The sequence below is a fragment of the Apus apus genome, chromosome 1 (assembly GCF_020740795.1).
Source record: "Apus apus isolate bApuApu2 chromosome 1, bApuApu2.pri.cur, whole genome shotgun sequence".
Lineage (NCBI taxonomy): Eukaryota > Metazoa > Chordata > Aves > Apodiformes > Apodidae > Apus > Apus apus.
In genome coordinates, this window is record NC_067282.1 from 121,637,412 (window position 1) to 121,663,241 (window position 25,830).

The 25,830-nt window shown below is 37.5% G+C and overlaps 1 protein-coding gene across 3 annotated transcripts in view; it reads left to right on the plus strand.

Annotated features, from left to right (window-relative positions):
* Positions 1-25,830, plus strand: part of HERC2 (HECT and RLD domain containing E3 ubiquitin protein ligase 2) — a 120,100-nt gene that overhangs the window by 72,151 nt on the left and 22,119 nt on the right. For 2 of the 3 annotated variants that reach the window (XM_051608596.1, XM_051608597.1), the window contains exons 48-74: positions 843-941; positions 1,038-1,206; positions 1,314-1,439; positions 2,148-2,256; positions 2,406-2,545; positions 4,099-4,289; positions 7,114-7,219; positions 7,384-7,475; positions 8,033-8,208; positions 8,699-8,810; positions 10,301-10,382; positions 10,488-10,631; positions 11,231-11,321; positions 13,107-13,284; positions 13,740-13,821; positions 13,904-14,075; positions 16,019-16,163; positions 16,875-17,100; positions 17,980-18,151; positions 18,695-18,881; positions 19,668-19,808; positions 20,162-20,353; positions 22,495-22,648; positions 23,349-23,456; positions 24,586-24,717; positions 25,209-25,367; positions 25,458-25,576. In XM_051608596.1, the coding sequence (XP_051464556.1) occupies positions 843-941; positions 1,038-1,206; positions 1,314-1,439; positions 2,148-2,256; positions 2,406-2,545; positions 4,099-4,289; positions 7,114-7,219; positions 7,384-7,475; positions 8,033-8,208; positions 8,699-8,810; positions 10,301-10,382; positions 10,488-10,631; positions 11,231-11,321; positions 13,107-13,284; positions 13,740-13,821; positions 13,904-14,075; positions 16,019-16,163; positions 16,875-17,100; positions 17,980-18,151; positions 18,695-18,881; positions 19,668-19,808; positions 20,162-20,353; positions 22,495-22,648; positions 23,349-23,456; positions 24,586-24,717; positions 25,209-25,367; positions 25,458-25,576 (3,804 nt within the window). The remainder of the gene's footprint in view (positions 1-842; positions 942-1,037; positions 1,207-1,313; positions 1,440-2,147; positions 2,257-2,405; positions 2,546-4,098; positions 4,290-7,113; positions 7,220-7,383; positions 7,476-8,032; positions 8,209-8,698; positions 8,811-10,300; positions 10,383-10,487; positions 10,632-11,230; positions 11,322-13,106; positions 13,285-13,739; positions 13,822-13,903; positions 14,076-16,018; positions 16,164-16,874; positions 17,101-17,979; positions 18,152-18,694; positions 18,882-19,667; positions 19,809-20,161; positions 20,354-22,494; positions 22,649-23,348; positions 23,457-24,585; positions 24,718-25,208; positions 25,368-25,457; positions 25,577-25,830) is intronic. The other variant, XM_051608598.1, reaches the window with a different exon arrangement.

Genomic DNA, 25,830 nt, shown 5'->3' on the forward strand with positions numbered 1-25,830 from the left:
GCAAAAAAATGTTAGTGAAATAACTTTTTTCTTATAAGAACTATTTTCACTTATTGGTGATAAAATTACCTTCACACTGCCTACTGAGTGTGATGGCCTTAATGTGAATTTGTATTAAGCCTCTATTGACTTTCAGGAACTGTTTCAATAAGGATTTGCTGATAAAATGAAATGAGTTCTGTATTTCTGTATATTTTTAAGGGGTTATGTTGAGTTTTCTGGTGCATGTGGGATTCTGTAGTTGAAAGCAATAAATTATATTTTGAAGGAAAGGAATTTGACATTGGATTCTAATATCTTTATCAGTATTGCAGAGAGAAACTGCTTGTGTATTGCCTCGAATGAGAAAATATGTAATGCTCAGAACAGTTTTCTGAGAATTCTCATTAGAGATGGAATGCAATAGTTATCTAAAATTACTGGAGATTACCATTCAGCACTGTTGTTTTGTTGTTTTTTTTCCCTCTCCAAACAAGTATCCTAAATAGTGGAATGTGAATATGTATCTGCAAGGCTAAGTAGAATACTCACAAATTCTCTCTTCTTTGGCAAGCACATTTTCTAAAAGCAGCTTCCACCTGGTTTCACATTTTTTTAAAATTTGCAGTTATGTTCCTTGCCAAGTAATTTTGGAAACAAAATTTTAAACTAAAGTACACCATAAATGTTAGCCTTATAGTGAGTTTACCTGTTGAAGATTTTACCCATTTTGGCATGCAGTTTGGCTGTTACATGTGTGTGTTTTTGTTGGGTTATCTTTAGTCTCTTCTAACTATTTTATGTAACTGAATTGAATATAAATTTTGTAATTGTTATATGTTTATTTTGTATGTTTTTTCCAGTCAAGTGGTGCTGTTGTAACAGAGAGCCAGACCTATAAGAAACGAGCTGATTTCTTAAGTAATGATGACTATGCTGTGTATGTGAGGGAGAGTATTCAGGTAAGTACGATGATGAAAAGCTGTATTGAAACTTACTTTCCTTCTGGTACAGAAATCTTTGCATAGCTATGGCTTTCAATTGTCCTTTTTCCCTAGGTGGGGATGATGGTTAGGTGCTGCAGAACTTATGAGGAGGTTTGTGAAGGAGATGTAGGCAAGGTTATTAAATTGGATCGAGATGGATTGCATGACCTAAACGTACAGTGTGACTGGCAACAAAAAGGTGGTACCTACTGGGTCAGATATATCCATGTTGAGCTTTTAGGTGAGTTCACTCTTAGCTGCTTTTTAATAAAGACTGAATGGTACACTAAGGGAGATTTTTTTGGGGAAAACCCCACTCACCAGGAATTTATTCTTTCAATTTACTAGGATTCCCACCACAGAGTTCTGCCTCTCATATCAAGATAGGTGACAAAGTGCGTGTGAAAAGCTCTGTTACCACACCCAAATACAAATGGGGATCAGTTACTCACCGAAGTGTGGGAGTTGTCAAAGGTAATGTATATTCAAAATGGGGTATGGGGAAGTAGTAAAACCACAGACTCTGCAGTGTTTAAGGAGAGAATTTTCTGGGCACACTTAAAAATCACACTGTTTTGTAGAGTATTGCATGATGGTAAGAGCATAGAATGTGGTGTCTGTGAAGAATATATTGACACGTAATATGTGGCAGCCCATTTTGTTAGTGTGTTCATCTGCTTTTTGAGTCACTCCATTTGCAGATAGTAAAGGTCTTTAAGCATCTGTATAGCTTCCTGTTGTAGTTTGCATTTATACTTTCGATGAACCACAAATGGTTTTCCTTTTATGAAGGAAATCTAACTTGAAGACTTCATGTGGAAGTGAGGAGAAAGTGGGGTGCACTGGTGTCAAGCTGTAAGGGATATTATAGAAGTAATCTGTGGGGCATAGCTTCTTTGAAGAGGTACAGATTTTGGTCGTACTATAGAAGTACTCTCTCCCTTCAGGAACTACTTAAAAAAAATATATTAAAAATTCAGAGTAAAGGAATTTAAATAGACCCTTTCTATCTGCCCCTTTTCCAGACTGATTAGGTTAATACATAGCTCCATTAAAATAAAAAGACTTCTTTTGAAAGTAGCATTCATTACGTGTTTCTGCTCAGATGTTTTACTGGATGCTTTCTGCTTTATGTTACGGAGATTTGTAACACGTTGTCATTTCTATATATTTTTGTCACAGCTTTTAGTGCCAATGGAAAAGATGTCATTGTAGACTTTCCTCAACAGTCTCATTGGACTGGCTTGTTGTCAGAAATGGAGCTGGTCCCCAGCATTCATCCTGGAGTGACGTAAGTGATGATTTACATTTTTCATGATAAATGTGGGTTATCCTTCAGCCTTATTTTTGTGCTTCCATTATCTTGACTTGTTTTACAGTTAACTTGTACCATGAAGACTGCTAGAAATGTATTTACTTCTTGTTCTTTTATGAAATCAGGTGTGATGGCTGTCAGATGTTTCCGATCAATGGGCCTAGATTCAAGTGCAGAAACTGTGATGATTTTGACTTCTGTGAGACCTGTTTTAAAACCAGGAAGCATAACACCCGACATACTTTTGGCAGAATAAACGAACCTGGTAAGTTTCAGAATCTTAAGTAAGTTAACTTCAAAATAATTAATTTTTTTAAAAAGCAGTTTCAAATTACGGCTGCTTAACCTAAAGATATTAGTGTCCAAGCTGACCCGCTAGACAACAAAACATATTTAGCAGATCATAGTCCTGCTACAGTTGCGTGTGGTGGACTATACCAAAATATCAACCTTTGAGCTTTCTTTGTAGCATTAAGAAAGTTTGACTCTGACAGTAACTTTTAAAGTCTGAACTGAGTTTTCAGCTACACCAAGAGTAAAGCGTGTAATTGTTTAATCTTCCTGGTTTTTGCTATCAGCCTAAATTTAGGTGAGTAGAATTCTCATGAGAGCAGGTGCAGCTTGAAACAGCTACGATACCTTCTTAACACCTCAGTTGCTCAATAATTTTCTCTGTCAATGTGTGATGGCTGTGGCCTCATTTCCTCTGTGGTGTGGAGACTCTAGAGAGGTGGTGTAGGATGGGGAAGCATTTTGAAAGACTTGTAATCAGAATTTTTTGTATCTAGGGCAAGAACAGGATCAGCCATTTTAACTCCATAACTTTTGGGGTTTATGTTATTATGCAAAACTTACCTGACACTGCCTTTCATTTCTTTTCTCTCCACCTGTCTAAAAATCAGTCTGATCCCTGATATTTGCAACATGGTGCTGGCTTCTGGCCTAAAACTTCTTCATATTTACATGTTGCCAGTCTAATTGGTTTGGAAAATGAATGAAAGTGACCCCTTATTAGAAATCATGAACATGCATTGCATGTGTCTGATGGTTTGTCTAAAGGGCAAGAAAGACTTTCCATTAAGATATCAGCTAATATGGTTGTACAGCTATCATGGTGTGAATCTGTATTCTGATCTGCAAAGATGAATGAAGGAAATAGAAGTAGGTTTTTGAAGAGAGGAACTCAGCAACTCATTAAACCACTTCATTCTTAAACAAAATTTGGAATTTTTCCTTGTTGTAACTTAGCTGTGTCTATTCTTCTGTAAGAGATTTCTGTTGGGGATTGGTTGCATGTTTTTCATATGCTTTGGTGTTGTACAAAATTCATCTGCTGTGAGCCTGTATTTTGAAGCATGTGTTTTGTATTTAAAAAGGAAGGGTCCTTTCAAGTGGCTGTCTAGTGAAGAATGTTAGTCATTTAAGGATTCTGTCAGTTTAAGGACTGCAGTGTTTTATCATTTGATTTTAGGCATGTCTTTACTCTCCTCAGGAATATATTTTCCTTAATTTTTTTAACATTTCTTTTTTACTAAATTATGCTTGATTGCTTGATACAAACCAATCATAAATGTAAGAATAAAAAGTGTGACTATCCCAAATGATAGACATGAAAACTTGTAGTCAGTGTATCTTGAGCTGTGCCCCTTAAGCATGAGTAGTATCACCGTACCTATGTGCCATGCTTCTGTAATCTCCTTTTTAAAATACCTACTTGAAATCTTTGATTTGTTATATTCCCTTTCACATTGATTATGGGTTTAATAAAAGCAATTTTCTTTGAAATGTACGTGCTTAACATTTCATTTAACCACACAGGTCAGTCTCCAGTGTTTTGTGGGCGTTCTGGAAAGCAGCTGAAGAGACGACACAGTAGCCAGCGGGGGATGTTACTGGATGATTGGTCAAGAATAGTAAAGAATTTAAATGTCTCTTCCTCTGTGAATCAGGCTTCACGTCTTATTGATGGTAGTGAGCAGTGCTGGCAGTCTTCTGGCTCACAAGGAAAGGTAACTTTAAGCTGTAACTGGTTTATTCTGGCTTAGTTTCTTTCTAGGAGGATAGGTGTTTATCTTAGTGAAATGTATTTGTACCCTTGTGTAAGCTATAAGAGTAGTAAAAACAAATCTCTGAAGTACAAAGCTATGTTTCTTCATAATAAGTGTGCCTATTTTTTAAAAGCTGTGCTTAATCTTTCTTTCATGTGAATTATAAGGAACTTGTGTGATTTTTGACATACAAAGTAATTATTCTATTCTGTAGGTGGTTATATGGTTACAGTTGCCTTTATGGTGTAATAACTGATGATGATTGTTCTTAACAAATCATATTTATTATGTTCTACTTCATGGAATCATACAATCATAGAGTGGTTCGGGTAAGAAGGGACTTTGAAGATCATTCCAACACCCCTGCATAGGCAGGGACACTTCCCAGTAGACCAGGTTTTGCAGTGTCCCATCTTCTCTACTCTGCTCTCATGAGATCTCACCTGGAGCGCTGTGTCCAGTTCAGGAGCCCTCAACACAGGAAGGACATGGAGCTGTTGGAGTGAGTGCAGAGGAGGGCCACAAAGATGATCAGAAGGCTGGAGCACCTTTCCTATGGAGACAGTCTGAGAGAGTTTTGGTTGTTTAGCCTGGAGAACAGAAGGCTCCCAAGAGACCTTATAGCAGCCTTCCAGTACCTGAAGGGGGCTTATAGGAAGCTGGGGAGGGGCTTTTCATAAGAGCTTGTAGCAACAGGACAAGGGGGCATGGTTCTGAGCTGGAAGAGGGTAGATTTAGGTTAGACAAAGAAATTCTTTAGTGTGAGGGTGGTGAGATACCAGCACAGGTTGCCTAGGGAAGTTGTGGATGCCCCTGCAAGTTTGCTGCAATACAAAAACCACCTATGTTCTCAATAGCTAAAACTGCCTCCAAGCACTCCCTCACTTGCATGGAATCATACAGTATCTCAAGATGGAAGGGACCCATAAGGATTATCGAGTCAAATGTCCCATTCCTGACAGGACTACCTAAACTAAACCATATGACTGAGTGTCTTCTAGATGCTCCTTGAACTCTTGACAGGCTTGGTGCTGTGATGACTTCCCTGGGAAGCCTGTCCCAGTGACTGACAACCCTCTCAGTGAAGAACCTTGCTAATGTCCAATCTGCACTTCTCTGATGCAGCTTCAGTCCATTTCTTCGTGTCCTACCACTGTCACCAGAGAAAGGAGATAATGTTTTCAGCCCTGTGGAAGAAGACCTGGGGGTACTAATGGATGAAAAGCTGGCCATGAGCCACCAATGTGCAATTGCAGCCCAGAAGGCCAACTGCATCCTGGGCATTCAAGCTAAAGACACCCAGCTCCTTCAGCCTTTCCTCAGGAGGGAGATGATCCTTCATCATCTTTGTGGCTCTGTGCTGGACTCTTTCAAGCAGTTCCCTGTCCTTCTTAAACTGAGAGACCCAGAACTGGACACAATGTTCCAGATGCGGACTCACCAGGGCAGAATAGAGGGGAAGGAGAACCTCCCTTGACCTACTAACCACACCCTTTCTAATTCACCCCAGGATGCCATTGGCCTTCTTGGCTACAAGGGCACATTGCTGGCTCATGGTCATCCTCCTGTCCACCAGGACCCCCAGGTCCCTTTCTCCTACACTGCTCTCCAGCAGGTCAGGTCAGCCTGTACTGGTCCATGGGGTTGTTCTTCCCCAGATGCAAGACTCTACGCTTGTTGTTGTTGAACTTCATCAAGTTTCTCCCTGCCCAACTCTCCAGCCTGTCCAGGTCTCACTGAATGGCAGCACAGCCTTCTGGTGTGTCAGCCACTCCTCCCAGTTTAGTGTCACCAGCAAACTTGCTGAGGCCACACTCTGTTCCCTCATCCAGGTCGTTGATGAAGATGTTGAACAACACCGGTCCCAGTACCGACCCCTGAGGGACTCCACTAGTCACAGACCTCCAACTAGATCCTGTCCCACTGACCACAACTTCCTGACTTCTTCCTTTCAACCAGTTCATGATCCACCTCACTGCCTGACCATCAAGAGCACACTTCCTTAGTTTATCTACAGGATGCTGTAGGAGACAATTCAGACCCCTAGATTTCTTCCTGCAGGGCTGCTCTCCAGCCTGTTGTCCCCCACATTGTATAAGCAGGATTACTGCATCCTAGGTGGAGAATCCAGCACTTGCCCCTGTTAAATTTCATACGATTGGTGATTGCCCAGCTTTCTAGTCTATTCAGGTTTCCTTGTAAGGCTGCTTACTCCCTCAAGGGAGTCCACAGCTCCTCGTAATTTAGTGTCATTGGCAAACTTGCTAATTGTACATTCAAATCCTGTGTCCAGATAATTTATAAATACATACAAGCATTGTTCCTTAGTTTATGGTTTACCGATTTTATTGGCCCACAGCACTGCTCTGTGGCCAGCCTAGACACTGGGACTTGCTTCTCTTCAGTCTGTTTTGGTGCTCTGTTGATTGCCCTGTGGAGAATATCCCAAAGTACCGTTTGTTCGGTTTATCTACAAACTGTAACCAGTCAAAGATTTACATTATGTCCCATTTCTTGGTCTCCAGCGGTATTGTGCTTTCTCAGTCAGAGAAATGGTGTTGCTATTGAATGAAGGAAATAATGTGCTGTAACTCTTTCTCTTGTATTTGGAGGTTGGGTAGATGAGAAGTTTAAGGTCATTTTCTTTTGGCCAGTTCCCAAGCATTGCAGCTGTTGTGTACCAAATGTTTTTCATGCTTTCTTCAAAAGTAGCACACATTTAGTCTTGTTAACTTGTGGTCCTAACAATACGACCTGAAAATTCAATTCTTTGTGTTTCCCCTAGCACTGGATTCGCTTGGAGATTTTTCCAGATGTTCTTGTTCACAGACTAACTATGATAGTGGATCCTGCAGACAGCAGTTACATGCCCTCTTTAGTTGTAGTTTCAGGTATGTGTATGTTCTCTCAGAAGTCTGAAAAACTTGTTTTTTATATTTTGTACATTTAACACTTAAGTATCGGTTTAATTTAACATTGTCATCTATTTAAAGTGCATGGTGCCTGTTTATGAAACAAACACCATATCTTAAAACATTTTTCTTTCCATGTTTAGGGGGGAATTCCTTAAATAACCTTATAGAGCTGAAGACAATCAATATAAATCCTACAGACACCACAGTGCCTCTTCTCAGTGATTGTACAGAAGTAAGTGAAGTTTGTGTGAGGATTAGTCTTATATGCAACAAGAAAATATTTTCCTGCTAAAGGTGGATGAAAAGGACTGTTCTGATAATTAAAGCATGGCATTCTACTTCTAAATTAGCACTATTTCTGGCCATTTAGTAAGCTTAATTATCTTTATAATTTTACCGTAATTACAGCAGTAAAGATATTTTAGTTTTTCTGATGTATAACAATATACCTATGAACCAAGAAGACATTCCAGTAAACTGAAATTTGGTGATAATTCTGGTGGGTGATAAAGCTTATTTTGGATCATTGTTATGATCTTTTTCAGTAGCAGCAAGGGGGAATGCCTCATGAATTTTTAAAAGCAAAGATTGGAAGCAAAATCATTCTCAAATAATGGAGGCTTATATTTATCATAAAGTATGAATTATGTAGGACTCAAAGGCCAAACATTTAAAGTTACAGATTCATTTTGTGCAGGTGACAAAGCCAAGCAGAAGTTCTAATTCTTTCCTGTGTTTTATAAAGTTATGTAGGACCCCAAAGATGGAAATGTAGTTTTTTCTTCTTAGTACCACAGGTATATTGAGATTGCAATCAAGCAGTGCAGAAGCTCTGGGATTGATTGCAAAATACATGGCCTCAGCATACTGGGACGTATACGTGCAGAGGATGAAGATTTAGCTGCAGTCCCTTTCCTTGCTTCTGATAATGAGGAGGAGGATGATGATAAAGCTAGCACTGGGAGGTAGGTAACTGCAGGGATGGGGGGAAATTATAAAGAACCATTGTGTCTATATATTCCAATGAGGAGATTGTTCTAAGACCAACTTAATTAGGTGGAATGGTGGTAAAAAAGAAATCAGTGTCTTAGTTCATCAGAATTATAAGTATGTAATTTGTTGTTAGGTGACTTTTTTTAAGATAATTCCACTGGTAAGGTGGTAGCATCTTGTACAACTCACCTGCTTCTGCAGCATACTTGGAGTTGAAAGTCTAGCTAAAAACTTCATGTGTTTATATTTGATTTGTGGCACGTGTATATTTAATGCTGCTCAGCAAAGCAAACTGAGGTTTTTTGGGTTTTATTTGTTATAGCCACCAATTAGCTGTGGTGATGTAGCTTGAGTACTGAAACTGTTCCAAACTGTAGAATCAGTAAATACAGTGAAAGGGTGCCTATGCTATCACATGCAGGTTGCTAAACTGACTCTGTTTTTTTTCCTCACTATGTTCAGTCTTGTTAGAAAGAAGGCAGCTGGACTTGAATCAGCAGCTACAATAAGAACCAAAGTTTTTGTCTGGGGACTGAATGATAAAGACCAGTTGGGAGGGCTAAAAGGCTCCAAGGTATGTTTGTTGTTTTCATGCTTCGATGCAAACCAGAAACAGCTAAAAATAAAATGTAGAAGTCACACACAACTCAAAATTAATTACAATTTAATGAGAATTTTTACAGTGTTTTATCAAAAGCAGACTTGTAGATGTCTAATGGGTGAAAAATTTGGAGAAAATCTGAGGTTTGGTTGTTACTCTGAAATTTAAGTTTGATTTTTTTTTTAGCAGCCACTTAATTTGCGTTAGATTATAGTAAACTAATTGTTCCAAAAATGTGTTGTACTCTATATATTGTTTTAGTTTTGACAGGAAATGAAGTGACCTTTTCTATGTGTTACTTGTACCTAGAGCCAGTGCAGTAATCAGGAAAAAAAAAGAGTTGAATTCTAGTATTTTCATTGGTGTAACTAGATTGCAATTCAGTGTAATTCCAGAGGAATTTGAGCCCTGTGTGCAGCCATTTATATGTGATTTTTAATACAATGCAAGATGAGAGATAACAGCAAATGCTTGTTCAATTTATGATACCATTAATCTGAAAAGTATGTGAAGTGAATGTTAATTTATATTGTAAGGAAAAGCATACTACTTTATCTGTAGAGTGTCTTTCAAGAAACTGGAAGTTAACAAGTATCTCTAAGTACAAGATAATTCTGTAAATACTAAATTTTTTGGAGTGGAAAAGACATGTTAGCTTGAATTTACATGCTCTATCTTTGACATCTTAACAGGTATAAATATTATAAAATGCATAAATTGATAAATCAGGATAGTAATTTCAGCTACTTTAAGGCTTTTCAAATGTCCTTCAGATTTTTTCCCCATATACTGTGATCAGGAAGTCTGATAGAAACTTTATCTTTTTAGCTGCATAAAAGTAAATTACTAAATACTTGTGTTATGTAATGGGTCAAGCCAGGTTTGAATGTATGTTGGTTTAAAACTCTTGAAAAGAGATTGTTGATGTCTTTTTATACACACACAACTTGATCAAAGATTCCTTTGTAGTAATGCAGAAAACAGGTTTCTGGGTGTCTTTTTTTTTTTTTTCCCCTTGAGTTGATCTCTAATCCAGCTCAGTAAAGCATTTTGCTACTGAAAAACTCAGTTGTGGTTTTGTGTTTCTATATGCTGATTAGAAGTATGTTAGTTAACACTTTTAACTAGATTAATTTTGCTGTTGTACCTTTTTTGAAAACTGAGTTTGGTTTTCTCAAATATTTACTGAAAGGAAGATTCTTGTTTACATCAAAGTTCATGTTTTCTCAGGTTTTTTGTTTAATAAAGCTACAGCATTAAATGTTTTTTCTTAGTTTCTGTCTTTTGCCTGTTGTATGTTTACTGGTATATGTGAAGTGTCTGAATATTATGAGGAGTTTAATATATTAAAAAAAAAACCAACCCATTAGATTAATTGGTTTATCACTGAAGAATAGCTGCTCGTTTTATAGTGTAAAGCTTTAAAGTTTATTGTAATGGTCTTCATTTTCTGTCTGATCTAGATAAAGGTCCCTTCCTTTTCTGAAACCCTGTCTGCCTTGAATGTTGTACAAGTAGCTGGAGGATCCAAAAGCCTTTTTGCAGGTAATGCAAGTTCAAAAGAGATTAAACTATTTAAGAGCAGAAACAAATTTCTGGTTGTGAATCATTCATGGTGGTTGTTTGTTTGTTTGTTTTTTTCTATTTTAGTGACTGTAGAGGGTAAAGTATATGCCTGTGGAGAAGCCACAAATGGAAGGCTGGGTTTAGGAATATCTAGTGGAACTGTGCCCATTCCCCGCCAGATTACAGCTCTCAGTAACTATGTGGTAAAGAAGGTGGCTGTTCACTCAGGTACTGACTGCTGCAGTTCTTACATCCATAAATGTAAGACACTAGGCCTGAAAATTGTTGCTTTGCTGTTTTCTTGGGTGCTGTGATGCCCCAGCAGGTCTGATAGTTTTTTGTTTTTTTTAAAAACATAAATACAGGTTATTAAATGCTATTTTTTGCATAAAATGTCAGATCAAATCTAATGGTTCTGATATTGAAGTTGATGCATTTAGGCCATACACAGTTTCTTGCTTGCTGGAAGTAATTTAAAATCTGGTAATGTCTGAATAGTTTTTCAGTCTGATCCAAAAAAAGTGTTTTCATTTTTGAATGTTGATAAATGGTGGTTTTGGTTTTTCTTTTTCATTCTTGCAGTATGGAAAACATGAACTTGAGTTATTATTCCTATATTTGAATGTGCCAGGAAGCCTACTCTCACAGAAGTTTTGTTTTAAATTAAATAACATAAAAACTCTGAAGAAAATAAACAATATGTATTGGGTTGAAAGGCTCGTACAGTTTCATGGCAGAAGTGCAGTGGTGTCAAATTTCTGAGATTTTTGCTAGACCTGCTGCCTGCTTGACAGCTGGAAAATCTAAATACATGTTTTTACTTCTAGGTGGCCGACATGCTATGGCATTAACGGTGGATGGAAAGGTATTTTCATGGGGTGAAGGAGATGATGGAAAACTTGGTCACTTCAGTCGAATGTAAGAATACCAAATTTGCCTGTATTTCTGGCAAGAAAGAGAGTAAGAGAGTGTTTGTGTTGCATGTTACAACACAGCTGACTACCAGTATTGACAGTGGCAAGATTTTTGGTTATAATGGTAATAAAATACAGATTTGTGAAAGAGGTTTTTCAGCAGTATATGTTGATTTACAGTGCAGCATTTGTAGCAGTCTTCAGTCATCTAAAAAGGAGGCATTCAGTTGATAGACTACTTGGAAACATATTGGATAAAGTCTTTAATAGTGTGTTTGAATGTCACTGATGAAATGACACACTTTTGACATAGTTTTTGGTTACTTTTATAAGGTAAGGTTTACAGAGATAATGCAGTTAGATGTTCCTGAGCTGTAAGGGTTCTTAATGTAAGCCTTATAGAATATTTTCTAGCCCTTTTCTTTAGAAGGCCTACAAACTATTCAGAAACCTGTTGGTCATGAAAAAAGTTGCTTGCGCTTCTCAGTAATACATAACTGAATCTTGCACAGGACAGCTTTGGGGAAGAATTGTGTCAGGATTTTTCTTTGTATGCACCACAGACCAACGTTTTGAAAGGAAAAAAAAACAAAAACGATTGACATACCCAATCAGGAAATCTTTGTCATTCTGATAGAGAATCACAGAATCGCAGAATGGTTTGGGTTGGAAGGGACCTTAAAGATCATCTAGTTCCAGCCCCCCTGCCATGGGCAGGGACACCTCCCACTGGTTGCAGCCATCAGGTTGCTCAGAGCCCCATCCAACCTGGCCTTGAACACTTCCAGGGGTGGGCCCTCCACAGCTTCCCTGGGCAACCTGTTCCAGTATCTCACCACCCTTGTAGTAAAGAACTTATTCCTAATGTCTAACCTAAATCTGCCCTCTTCCAGTTTAAAGCTATTGTTCCTTGTCCACTCAATGCAAGGCCTTATAAAAAGACCCTCCCCAGCTTTCCTGTAGGCCCCCTTCATGTGCTGGAAGGCAGCAGCCTATTGAAGGTCTCCCTGGATCCTTCTCTTCTCCAGGCTGAAGATCTGCTGTGTTTTGAAGATGTGCTCAGAATGCATTAAAAATTACGATGCCCAACTCTGATGATTAATGTACGACAACAAAGAAATGTTCATAGGGTATTTGTGTCAGATCAATGAATGGGAAAAATCCAGATTAGAGCAGTATTATTTATTGTTCAACTGATTTTATTAAAACTGATACTTGGAACTACTGAGCATTTGATAGGGGCACATTTTCTAGAGGCCATACATAATTTTATAAAACCTTAATAGTGCCTCTGATACACAGTTGATATTGGAAAACCTTGAGTTGAAACACTTCCTGAAGAGAGTATTGTAACCACGTGAATAGTAAAAGTTTCCAGAGCTCTCATAGAAACCTAACATTAAATTCTAATTTCTCTCTCATAAAAAGCAAAATTGGGATGGGAGTATCATCTCTTAAGTCGTACTATGTGTTCACAGGGTGGATAAATAATTACTTTTAACAGATTGCTCAGCTTTGGGCAGAGACAGGATATTAGTTTTCACTTTGTATTATACACTTTTCAGTTGATTCATCGCTTTTGTGTTTTGGCTTTGTCACCTAAGTTTTGCAGCGTATACATAAAATGTTTATTTAAAGAAACTTTCAAGAACATCTTGGAATCATAATGTTGCATCTTATTTTATCTTTAGGCTACTGTTATTACACAAAAATTTTTGGATTATGAAGATTAGAATATAATGTGAAGCTTTTATATAAGTGAATTTTTTTCTTTACTTGTTTTCTCTAGGAACTGTGATAAACCCAGATTGATAGAAGCGTTGAAAACCAAACGCATCCGTGATATTGCCTGTGGCAGTTCCCACAGTGCTGCCATTACCTCTAGTGGTGAACTGTATACTTGGGGTCTTGGAGAATATGGAAGGCTAGGGCATGGAGATAATACCACGCAGCTGAAGCCTAAGATGGTAAAATGAATTTTTCTTGTCTCCGATGAAATGCAGATGTGCTTTTGTTTAGCAGATTCTAAAATAAAGCTCAAGTAAAGCCAAAGACCATGAAAATGGTGTGAAAGCATCATTTTGGAGTGAGCTAAATGAGATTTTGGTACACATACCTGTAATAACGGGCAAGCTATTTCAGAAGGGCCAAAAAGATCCAGTCTTTCTTGGGATGTGATGCAGAATGGCTAGTGCTGTGTGGAACGTTTATGTTCTGCATCTACCTGGGTACATAGCTGGAAGCTGCTACTGTCACTGAGCGATGTTGGCTCAGGAGTGAGTAAGGCTTGATAGTCCTTTGCTAAATGGCATGCTCAGGCTGGGCACAATGAACAAGATTGGTCATAAGAGCTTGAAAATATCTGTAAGGTTTTGAAACATGATTTCTTTGGAACTTCTTGCTTACTTTTTCTGTTTTGTAGGTTAAAGTGCTCCTTGGCCACAGAGTCATTCAGGTTGCTTGTGGAAGCAGAGATGCTCAGACTCTTGCTTTGACAGATGAAGGTAGGAATCTCTTGTTCCAGGAGCTTTCTAGTGCATTGGAATATTGTGATCATTACTTGACCTGCAGTTTGGTGTTTGTTAGGTTTGGTGTTTTCTTGGGGTGATGGTGATTTTGGAAAACTGGGCCGAGGAGGGAGTGAAGGATGCAACATTCCTCAGAACATCGAAAGACTGAATGGTCAAGGCGTTTGTCAGATTGAGTGTGGTGCACAGTTCTCGTTGGCACTGACCAAGTCAGGAGTGGTATGGACATGGTATGTTGCATTTACCAGGAAGTACTAACAAAGCAATTACCAAGTATGCGTTGTATTTATTGCTGCTTGATTGTCTTAACTCCATCTGTGCTGTATCTGTGTGCTTTGTCTTTTAAGTTGGCAGCTCTTTGAGACAAGTTGTCATCTGTTCAGTTAGTGTAACACTGTGTCAGTTTTGTATTTTACTCTTGTTAGTATGCCTGGATTAGTGGAAGGAGAGGAAGATCATTCCTTCTTTTGGGAGCAGTGGAGCATTTAAAGCAATGTTAATGCAAGACTTGATAGTGGGATGGGAAAAAGAGAACCTGAGAATTGTAGTTTGGAGCATGTAGCCTATGCGTAAAGCAGAGATTGAGAAAGTAAGGGTGTATTACAGTAAGGAAGTAAAGTTCAGAGGAGATGTGAAGAAACTTCCTTGGAAACACAGGGTTTGTGCAGAGCTCATTGCTGCTCAAAAGGCCACTGAGTTGTCAGTAATAATGCCTCAAAGCAAGAACTGGTATGAGGTGATCAGTGAGAGTTATTCAGACGCCCTTTTTCTTCTGTTTTTCTGCTTGCTTTTGCTTTGTTTTGAACACAAACTTGGCTTTTTGAGTTTATATACCTTTCTTTAAAATTTGTGAGCTTAAAAAATAAAGTAAATAAAAAATAAAATTTTTATGGCAGATGGGCTTCACAGCACTAACCAGGTCTTACCCTGTCCTTATGTTATAAGACTTAAGACCAGTTTGATATATATCAAAGCTAAGAAGACTTAAAATGGTATTTTTTGTTGTATTATTTGTCAGCAATTGGTGAATGATATGAGAAATCCACAAAACTTCTGTTTTTATAAGTTACTTTGATCCTTGAAAGGGAGAAAAGCTTAGCAGAGATGTAATTTCTAAGAGTGGCCACTGGAAACTTTCTTTCTCTTGGTTTTCCCTCCTCTTTGAATTTTTTTTTTTTTTTTGTAGCAATGAAAGTAAAAAGAAAGGGAATTGGGCAGTCTTTAAGAACTCATTGCAAAATTCTTGTTCATTCCTTCCTCTAGTTTATTGTGACACTGTTACATCTAGTCATAAAATCTACAGCTATTTCATGACATTACAGGCCTATGAAGAGTTGTTCTTTTTTTACTGTTTCAGCTGTGCATGTCTGCACTTTGGGGATGGCTGAGTTGCTTCTAAAGTTTTATTCTTCTCAAATTTGTAATGATCTGAGGGAAAAATCACAACTTCTGTGTTACAGTGTTAGGTTCTGTATGTCATACTCACCTCCAGCATAACATAACCTTTATTGAGAAAAAATTGGTGTTGATGGTGATCGAGCAGAGCTGAGTGAATGGTTACTAGAAACACAGTGGAAGAAATCTCAGGTTTTTTTTCTTCTTCACTGACATTCTTATCATTTTAAGGTGTTTACATTACTTTTGGATTTGGTATATTTTTAGTGCAGTTTGTGTATAACAATTTTAGAATAATTTAAATTATGGAAGATTGAGAACCTGTTGAAGCTTGCAACAGTGTGAAACAACTATTCTGAAAGCATTTTAGTTCTTGTATATTTTTTGTGTGTGAGTAGACTTGTTAAAGAGGCTGTTAGGTTTATCCTTGGTAGTATAAATCTGTCTAAGTCTTATCAAAACACATCAGTTTTGTAAGTATTTATAATTGCAGCATTTGTGCTACAGAGGAAGTTCAAGGTAATCACAATTGCACAACATACAAAAAAATAGTAATTGTGATGCCTGTTCAATCCTGAGATGAAAAGTTTCAGAGTCACAGACCTGCAGATAACCTCCTTTTTAGGTCTTTGCATTTCAGATTTGAAGAGTTTGCTAGTTGGTGCTTGTATGTAATCCCAGTGATAGATTAAGTATTTTGATTTTGGAAGCTGCACTGACAGAGAAATGTATAAAATATATAATTACATTTGGATTTTAAGATTCCTCTCTGTTGCAGGGGTAAGGGCGACTACTTCAGGCTGGGCCATGGCACGGATGTACATGTACGAAAACCACAAGTTGTGGAAGGACTGAGGGGTAAAAAGATTGTACACGTGGCTGTAGGTGCACTCCATTGTCTAGCAGTTACTGACACTGGACAGGTATGTTTTGCATCACCCTCCTTTCCCCTTTTCCCTTGTTCCAGAAAGGAATAAACTCAACTGTTGAAGTAGAAAAGTGTAATAGCATCAGTGCGGATAAAAATGGAATAAAAATATCTAATGGTATTTATTTGCTTCTTAGAGTTTTGAATAAGTATAAGCATGAGTGCAATTGAAAATAAATTAATTTTCATATTACTATTGGAGTGTAAATGTTGTTGTTATAGTAGCTTTGGAAATGTTTTCCAGATTGATGTAGTATTTCATTACCAGTTTCCTGCTTTGCACTCATGAAATGCAAAAGCAGTCATAGTATTCTGGACAGATTTTTCTGCTGTGATCCAGCATTATAATTATTTCTGTATTGATTTGGATCCCTAATGTAATTACTATGCAACAAATTATTCGAAGTTCCTGTACACTGTGAATATTGAATAATTTATTAATCAACTGATGACTTATGAATTGGCAATAATTTATTAATAATCTGATAAAGTACTGCTTTTATTTTATTTTTTTTTTTCCCCATTTCATGTATTATAATACCTCCATTATTTAACAAGGGGGAAAAAAAGGCAGGGCAATAGGTTCTCTAAAGTGTCCTAGATTAATAATACAAATCCCTAAGATTCCCTTGTAGGAATTTTGAAGAAAACAATTGAATGAGACAACCAGTGAAGCAAAGTAATATGTGGAAATATTTACTTGCAGGTTTATGCTTGGGGTGACAATGACCATGGGCAGCAAGGCAATGGAACTACTACAGTCAATAGAAAGCCTACTCTTGTTCAGGGTTTGGAAGGCCAGAAAATCACTCGGGTTGCTTGTGGGTCTTCCCACAGTGTAGCATGGACAACAGTGGATGTAGCTACACCATCTGTTCATGAACCAGTTCTTTTCCAGACAGCGAGGGACCCTTTAGGTGCTTCTTATCTTGGTTGGTATTTATTGCCTTACATTGGGGTTTTTTTCATGCCATGGGAGAGTGAGTTGTATGTGGTTTAATAAGTGATAGAAGAGCTTTTAAAAGAGCACCACAAAACAACAACAAAAAACATACACACCTCTAAAAATAAACTTGCAACAGAACTTCTTCCTGGAAGTGGAACTTGTGAAGGTCTTGTTCAGAAGCAGCATTAGTTTCAACTTCTGCTATTCTTCAGGAAATGAAAATGCAACATGCTTTATCAAATACCTCATAGACTGTGTCATTAATATGGAATAGACCTTCATAGAGGTAATAGTGGATGGATGCTACTGTAATCTTGGTCTTCGTGCATACTACCTCTTGCTGTACTTCTTGCTGCTACTGTTACCTTTTGGTTTTAGGGTAGGTAACTTAAGGATTAGGGATGCAAAACAGCAGTGTTTTGTGTTGAATAGAAAAGTACCAAACATCTTGCTAATTAATCCTTTTTGTGAGCAAGGCAACATATTTTAAGAAGAGCAAGAACTATATATATAGAATGTTTGATTAGTGTTTTTAAGAGTACCTAACAAATATTCTTGCTATTTGTGAAAGTTCTGTGTGAGTAATACTTTTTTTAGGTGCTAGTCACCACAGTTTTTGTGTCTGTATTACCTTAATCTTCATGAGTAAGTAACAAGGTGGAACATTATTTTAAGAAAGCCTTGCTGCAAAGCCTCAATAATGATTTTAATGTTTTAACTGTAGGCACAGAAGTTTAAGAATCTAGTCTAGAGTTAGTTTTACAGTCATCTTTCTGACTTTGCATGAAATCAGATAAATTGGTTCCAGTTATGTATCACATGATTAAAAAATGCTTGCCTTGTCTTTTTTTTCCCCTCACTCCAGGTGTTCCTTCAGATGCAGATTCTTCTGCTGCCAGTAACAAAATTAGCGGGGCAAACAGTTGCAAGCCGAATCGCCCTTCCCTTGCTAAGATTCTCCTGTCACTTGATGGGAATGTTGCTAAACAGCAGGCATTATCTCATATACTGATGGCATTACAAATCATGTATGCCAGGTAGGCATGCAAGCCTTCTTGTCTTTTGCAGAGCAAAAGGTGACAAAGCTTATAATCTGTTGGGGTCTCAAGTCAGGTAAAAATTGTTTCACAAGTTTGGACTCCTTTGGATAGGCCTGAGCTTCGTTTATGCTGTTATGTTTTCTTTACATAAGCTCCTAGTGCCTGGGAAAAAACTGTTTATTTAGAAGTGCTCAAGTAAATAATGTAAAAGGAGTGTAAGTAAATAATGGTAGATGATGTGGAGGAAGTGGTGGGAGGCAGGGTGGAAAGAACAATAAAACTTGACAGTGCCCTTCTTTGTTGTTGGTACAGAACAGAGTATTTGTGCTAAAATTTTTGAAGAGGAACTAATGTAAAATAGTGGCCTTAAAACACAGTATTTAAGCATCAGGCCCAAAGAAGAATAGAGATGAACAAGTCTCTAAATTCCGGAGCTTTGAAACTTTTCCTTATTTTATTAAGACAAGCTAATATAATTTTTTTCAAGCTCAACAAGGGAGTACAGTTAGGTTTATGTTAATCTGCCCTAAATTATTTCAGAGATGCAGTTGTTGGAGCACTGATGCCTGCAAGTATGATTGCACCAGTAGAATGTCCCTCTTCATCACCATCCCCCCCATTGGATGCTACTTCTACAGGAAGCCCTGTAAATGGAGATGAATGCATGCTTGTAGGAGATATAGAAGAGAGGCTGAGCCCAAACCCGTGGCAGGACAGGAGAGGGGAGGTAAAATGTCAAATTAATTTTTCCAACAGTATTTTAACAGTAATGCTGAAAAATACTGTTCTGTTTAGTTTGATAATAACAGATACTAAAGAGTTCTTTTATGTTTTAATTTCAGGAGTGGGTACTCTGTGTATGTCAAATTGGGAAGAACTAAAATCGTAGTGTGAAATCAGCTTTGAACTTTCAGAATGCACTGTGTCATGTAAATGTAATTATGATGACTTTTAGTACTATTTTAGAGTTAATATGAAAGTATCAACCATTTGACCAGATATTAAATGCATTTTACAGAACTTATCTTTAAAAATAATTGTAACAGAGTATTTCACAATTACTTAATGAAATGTCGCTGTAAACTTATATCAACTAATGTAGACAGGATGACCTGAATGAAGTTCTATTCTGTTGATTCTGCTAACAGAAGCAGAAAAAAGAGAAGGCTTGCTACTGAAGAGATCTTTTCCTTTAACAGATGATTAATTTGACATATATTGTCAGGGCTTGTCTTCTACATTGTAGACTTTTCTGCAGGCACTGGTGTTTTCTTACATGTTTTTGTAGCAGCTGACACTGAGGGTGGTATTGGCTGGTTTGCCATGCTGGGAACATAAAATAGAAGTTAAAAATGCAGGGAGCGAATCCGTTGGTTTTGAATTTATGGCTGTTTTTAAATTGCTGCTGTCTTTGAAAGTAAACCCTCCTAAAAATAATTAGACTCTTCAAAGTTTTACAGTATCTTTACAGCTGTTGCAGCTTTTGTTAGTTATTATTTGTTGTTTTGACTAGGTTGTTTCTTCAGAAGATGCTGTGACACCATCTGCTGTAACCCCCTCAGCTGCTGCTGCCTCTTCCCGTCCTTTCATTCCAGTCACAGATGATCCTGGAGCTGCCAGTATCATTGCAGAAACCATGACAAAAACCAAAGAAGTAACGTTGTCAATACTTTGCTTAAGACTTAAGGCCTAATCATACTTTTTCAAGCAGTTTTGCTTTTTTGTGCTTCTAAAGTTGTTCTGTAGATGACTGCATTTTTTAAATCTATCCAAAGACAGAGGTCTTTGTTTGTTTGTTTGGGTTTTTTAATCCAAACTTCAAGGTGGTTAATTTTAGGAAAACTTTTTCACTTGAGAAATGGGTTTAACAGTAAGTTAATGTGGGGGCTATGTAATCCTAGATTTACGAGTTGTGTTTTAAACTTCTTCAGACAAGTTAACTTGTTTGGATGCAGTGAAATACTTTCATCTTCACTGTCAAAATATTTCTGCAATTTTTTTTGGTAGGATGTAGAAAGTCAAAGTAAAGTGTCTGGCCCAGAACCACAGTACTTGGATGAGTTTACCAGCCTCTTAGTACCAGATGACACAAGAGTCATGGTTGACCTGCTAAAGCTTGCTGTGTCCAACCGAGCAGGTGAAAAAGGAAGAGATGTTCTTTCAGCTGTGCTGTCTGGTATGGGCACAGCTTACCCACAGGTCAGGTTTTGTTTCTATTGCATTGTAACTATGTCCTTTTTATTAGTAATTTAGTATTTTATTGTACTTGATGTGCCCTTCTACATACTGAGAAACTTAGTAACATTTAACATTTGAGTTGAACTTCAATGCATGAACCATAATGATTTTAGTGGGAATATTACATTAAAATATGCATGAGCTACTAATGTCAGTAGTAGGCTGTTTCCTTGATTTGTCGTGCTGCAATTAGACATTAAAATAGATTAGCCGTATCTGTTTGTTGGACAATTGACTGTGGTTATTGGCATGACACTGAAGTAAACCAAACCCTATTTCCTGGGTCTGTAGAATGTTAGTTTAAAAATTTCCATGTTGATTTTATTTTCCATCTGAGTTTGTTTCTTAAATTGATGCAGTTATAATTGCAAGCTAAAAATGCTGTTGGTGTATTGTTACAGATACAGTAATTCTTCTTAATTTTTAAGATTCACATTTGATGCATTGAAGTTTCTAACTATTTACAAAGTATCTCCAGATGTGGGTTTTTTTGGGACAACTGACAAACAGAATCAATAAATGCTGTTGTGTTAGATACCAATAGCTGTATGAAAGAATGATACAATTAATTTACTGTTTAGATAATATCTGCTTACAGTAATGAATTGAATGTTGCTTGTAGCTTTACCCTTACATTTGAAGTGATTATGCAATGCTTATTTTTGTATTCTTTTATTAAACTTGGCTTCACTAACCAAAAATATCAATAACGGGTTTGTTAAGAAGTACGCATTGAATTGAGTGAAATTTTCTGTATTTCTTAATGGAATAAATAAGATGACAGCTTCAGTTTAAAGCAATGAAATCTTAAAGTATCTCTGAGTAAACTAGGTTTGTGGGAGAGCCTAGCTGATGCTATTCATGTGGAGACAATTGAGTGTTATCTCAAACTGTTACTTTTGTTAACTCCTTCCCCCCTTCAATTTTAAAATACTTCATCATGATCATCTATGCACACCCATGTTCTGGGTTTGAAAGGTAGTTGTTCCCCTCCCATTCCAATTAGTTACATGATATATACATGCTTATACATTCATCTTGATTTTTGCTTCTAGCACTAATAGGGAATAGCTTAACAACTTTGTGAGTGCTTGTCATGGTTTAATTTTTGTTGGGGTTTTGGGGTTTGGTTTTGTGTTTTTTTTTTACTTCAAGTCAGAATTTTTATTTGAAACTGCTCTTTCAAAAAAGAGTACCATTAGAATTTTTCCTTTTAGCAGTGTTTTGTGATATTACATACTGGTTAAATAGGAAGAACAGAATTGTGTCATTTCAGTTGGAAGGCTACAGTCATCATCTAGTCCTACTGCCTGACCAATTCAGGGCTGACCAAGTTCAAGCATGTTACTAAGGGCATCGTCCAAATGCCTTCTAAACACTGACAGGCTTGGGGCATCAACCACCTCTCTAGGAAGCCTGTTCCAGTGTTTGACCACCCTCTCAGTAAATAAGTGCTTCCTAATGTCTAGTTTGAACCTCCCCTGACACAGCTTTGAGCCATTCCTGTCCCTGGATACCAGGGAGAAGTGCTCAGCACCTCCCTCTCCACTTCCCTCCTCAGGAAGGTGTAGAGAGCAATGAGGTCCCTCCTCAGCCTCCTTTTATCCAAACTAGACAAGACCAAAGACCTTAACCACTCCCCACAGGACATTCCTTCCAGCCCTTCCACCAACTTTGTTGTCCTCCTCTGGACAAATTCAAGACCCTTCACATCCTTCTTAAATGGTGAGGTCCAGAACTGCATACAGTGCTCAAGGTGAAGCCACACCAATGCTGAATATAGCAGGAGATTTACAACTTCCATTAATCTCTTGGCCTATGCTTTACAGTTAAATTTTACAGTTTGTTTTTTTTTGTAAGCGAAAACAATTATTTGTGTCATTTGCTTCATGGAAGATTATGTTGTTTGGCTTTTAATTCTAGGAATTTTTCTAGCTTTAACAACACCAAAAGGAGTATCTTTGAGTGAATATGAGGGTTTATGAACCAGATTTCAGAAAAAGTGATTGTTTATTTAAAACTTGGGAAGAATGGTAGTTGGCTTAGATTTCTTGGACTAATTCAATTTTATTTTTGTAAAGTGTACATTTTTCTGTTCTTAGGTTGCTGATATGTTGTTAGAGCTGTGTGTTACTGAACTAGAAGATGTGGCAACTGATTCACAGAGTGGTCGCCTCTCTTCACAACCAGTTGTGGTTGAAAGCAGCCATCCATATACTGATGATACATCTTCTAGTGGCACAGTTAAAATACCAGGTATAGAATTAGAATTATGTTACTAAAACTTAGTGATTTTTTTTCAACCTGCATGTATAAAATTCTTCCTTAGCTTGCAAAACTGTAGTGAACTCTTAAAGCCATGTTACATGTTCTTTCACTATAATAAAGACTTTCTTAAGACACTTATTCCATCAACATCTCAATCCTGAGAAATATGCATTTTGGGATTCACTGGCTGTGAATGCAGCTGTGTATCATGGCTGAGTTCTGTTCAGCTATGATGCTGGGAAGGACTGAGTCTTGTTCAGGGTCTGTAATTGAACACTTGTCTTCTAGTCTTGAGCATTAGGGCAATACTCTTGTTTTAATGCTGTCTTTTCATTGAGTCCTTCCTTCAGCATGTTATCTAGTACTTCTCAAAAGGTACAGGCAACAAAGAGCTATTTGCCTTTACTGTAAATAGATGGGTTTTGTCTGTTGCAACCTTACTTCGGAATGTTCTGAGTATAGTCTTCTGACTGCCAGCCCCTGCTCACATGAGCTTGGTGTGATGTAAGCCTTTCAAAGAGAAGGCATTACAGACAAAGTCCTTAAGCCAAAGGAAGTTATTTTTATTAACGAGTGCTCTGGCTTCCAAAAAAGCTGCGTGTGATTTCATGTGGATTTCCAAAATACTGCATTTCTTTGTGGTATTGATTGCTCTGTAGAAATGTGTAAACTCTTTGTTGCTGTTTAGGTGCTGAGGGACTGAGGGTAGAATTTGATCGCCAGTGTTCTACAGAGCGGCGTCATGATCCCCTCACCATAATGGATGGTGTCAACAGAATTGTTTCCGTCCGATCAGGTTATAAGAACTAGCACTTTTCAAAAATGTCTCGTGTGATTTACTGTTAAATGCTGAATGCAGTGCACCAGTGTCAGTCACTGTCTGTGACTAACTTATTGTGAGGGCTATGCCAGTAAAAAAAAAGAGGAAGAACCATGTCAATTATATTCTGTTTTAAACTAAAAAAGATGTAAGATCTAGATACACGCACATACAAGAGTCATCTTGCATCTTTGAATATAGAGAATCTTTTAGAAAAGAGCAGTTAGAGTATGAAAAATCAGTCTAGCACCCCTGCCAATATGTATGAATTTCTGTATAATAAAAATATATTTTAACAAATTGGGACACAATTGCAAGAGAATACTTCTTTTGTTAGCTTTTTTTCTTTTTTGTAATACTTAGAGAAATTGAGCTTTCATACAGTCAAGACAAATGCTCTTCTGCTGTTTGAATGCCCCAAATAATATCTAGGCTTTCTCTTTCTGTCTTCTGCTCTGGTCTATGTATGTGACACTACATGAAATCTTCATGTCTTTTATCCTATTATCTCTTGATTTCATTTTTAAGCACTATTAATTTGTAGTAGATTTTAGAGGAATATTTTTAATTTAATGAAATTTTACACTGAACCTACTAATCCATTACATTGTGTGCAAGGGTCTCAGTAGTTACTGCCTGTGCTTAACATTTCTGAGCAGTCATGGTGTGGGCTTTTACTGTTGACCTATTTTTCCCCCAGACTGTTTCAGATGGGCATGTGTTTCGTTATTGAGAAATTTCTGATGGGATTCCTGGTTGGAAAAAGCTGTAAAGCTGAATGTAATGTTACATGTCTTTGTAATGTGAAAAGATTATTGGAAAGTAGGACAGGTTAAGTGTGTAAGATCTCATCATTGTCTTTTGAATGTGGTACTAAAAGTACTGGGGGTAGCAGCTAGCAGTGCTAATTGAAGTGTTCAAGACCTAAGTGTTGTTAGAGTAACATTGTTACAGTCCTATTCATGTTCTTGACATGGCTTTTTGTCTTAAACACATTTATGTGAAGCTGATAATACCTAATGATGGAGAGAACTTGCTATTGATGAGTGATTTGCATTGGCTCAGACAGTGTAAAAGAATCTGTTCGTATTACCTGTTGTAACAGGTCGTGAATGGTCAGATTGGTCTAGTGAGCTGCGAATTCCAGGGGATGAACTGAAGTGGAAGTTCATCAGTGATGGCTCTGTGAATGGCTGGGGATGGAGATTCACTGTTTACCCTATCATGCCAGCTGCAGGTAGGGTATCATGTATGACATTTACAGAAGGGTGAGAGAGTGGATTTATTTGTCTATCTTTTACAGTTGCACCTATTGCATGATATTTTATATGCTGAAGTTCAATGGTTCCTTTACATTCATATGAAGAAAAAATTTACATTCCTACTTAGGAAACATTTTCATTGAAATCTTGAGAGGTGCATTTGTACATAGGGAAGAGATAAAAATATTTTGTAGTCACTCTAGTTTGTCCCTTCCTCAGTGAAAGAGAGGATACATTTGAGGTATAGTTCATCTCAAATTCCTGTTTATTTAATCCATCTGATTTGGAATTAGGTGAATTATGTCATGAAAGTGCCTCTTGCTTACAGTCCCTTCAAAGGGAGATTGAATGGACCAACCCAGATGCAGACTGGCACTCTAGATTTTTGTTTGGTCAGCTAAGTCCTGCCTATGTTCTGTTCTTATTTCAGTCTGATAATAAATCTTCCCCTCCTTTTCTCTTGCAGGCCCTAAAGACCTCCTCTCAGATCGTTGCATTCTTTCATGTCCCTCAATGGATTTGGTTACATGTTTGTTGGATTTTCGCTTAAATTTTGCTTCCAACAGGAGTATAGTTCCTCGTTTGGCAGCTTCTCTTGCAGCCTGTGCTCAACTGAGTGCCTTAGGTAGGTGTAGTCTTAAAATTGTCTTACCTGTTTGAAGTTAAAATGATTGTTGTGACTAATTATGTTCTCTGTGTGCTTTTGTTTCCTTAGCTGCTGGCCACAGAATGTGGGCCTTGCAGAGACTACGGAAACTGCTGACGACTGAGTTTGGTCAGTCTATTAACATCAACAGAATTCTAGGGGATAACGATGGAGAAACACGAGCTTTGGTAAGGAGGCAGTGATCCTCTCCTCTTCACGTTTTTCACATTAAGGTGCATGGGAAATATTAAAATGCCAGCTCCGATGTGCAGGATCTTGGTTGTTAATGGCAAAATAGGAAACATGCAAATGAACAATCTTCTTGCACAGGTCTGCAAGTTTGTAAAGGTATTCTGCTTTAGGGAAAAAAATGGCTTATTTCAATACCCTATAGATGTGGTTTTCAAATTGCCAGAAAGTGATAGAAACACTTTTGTATGAG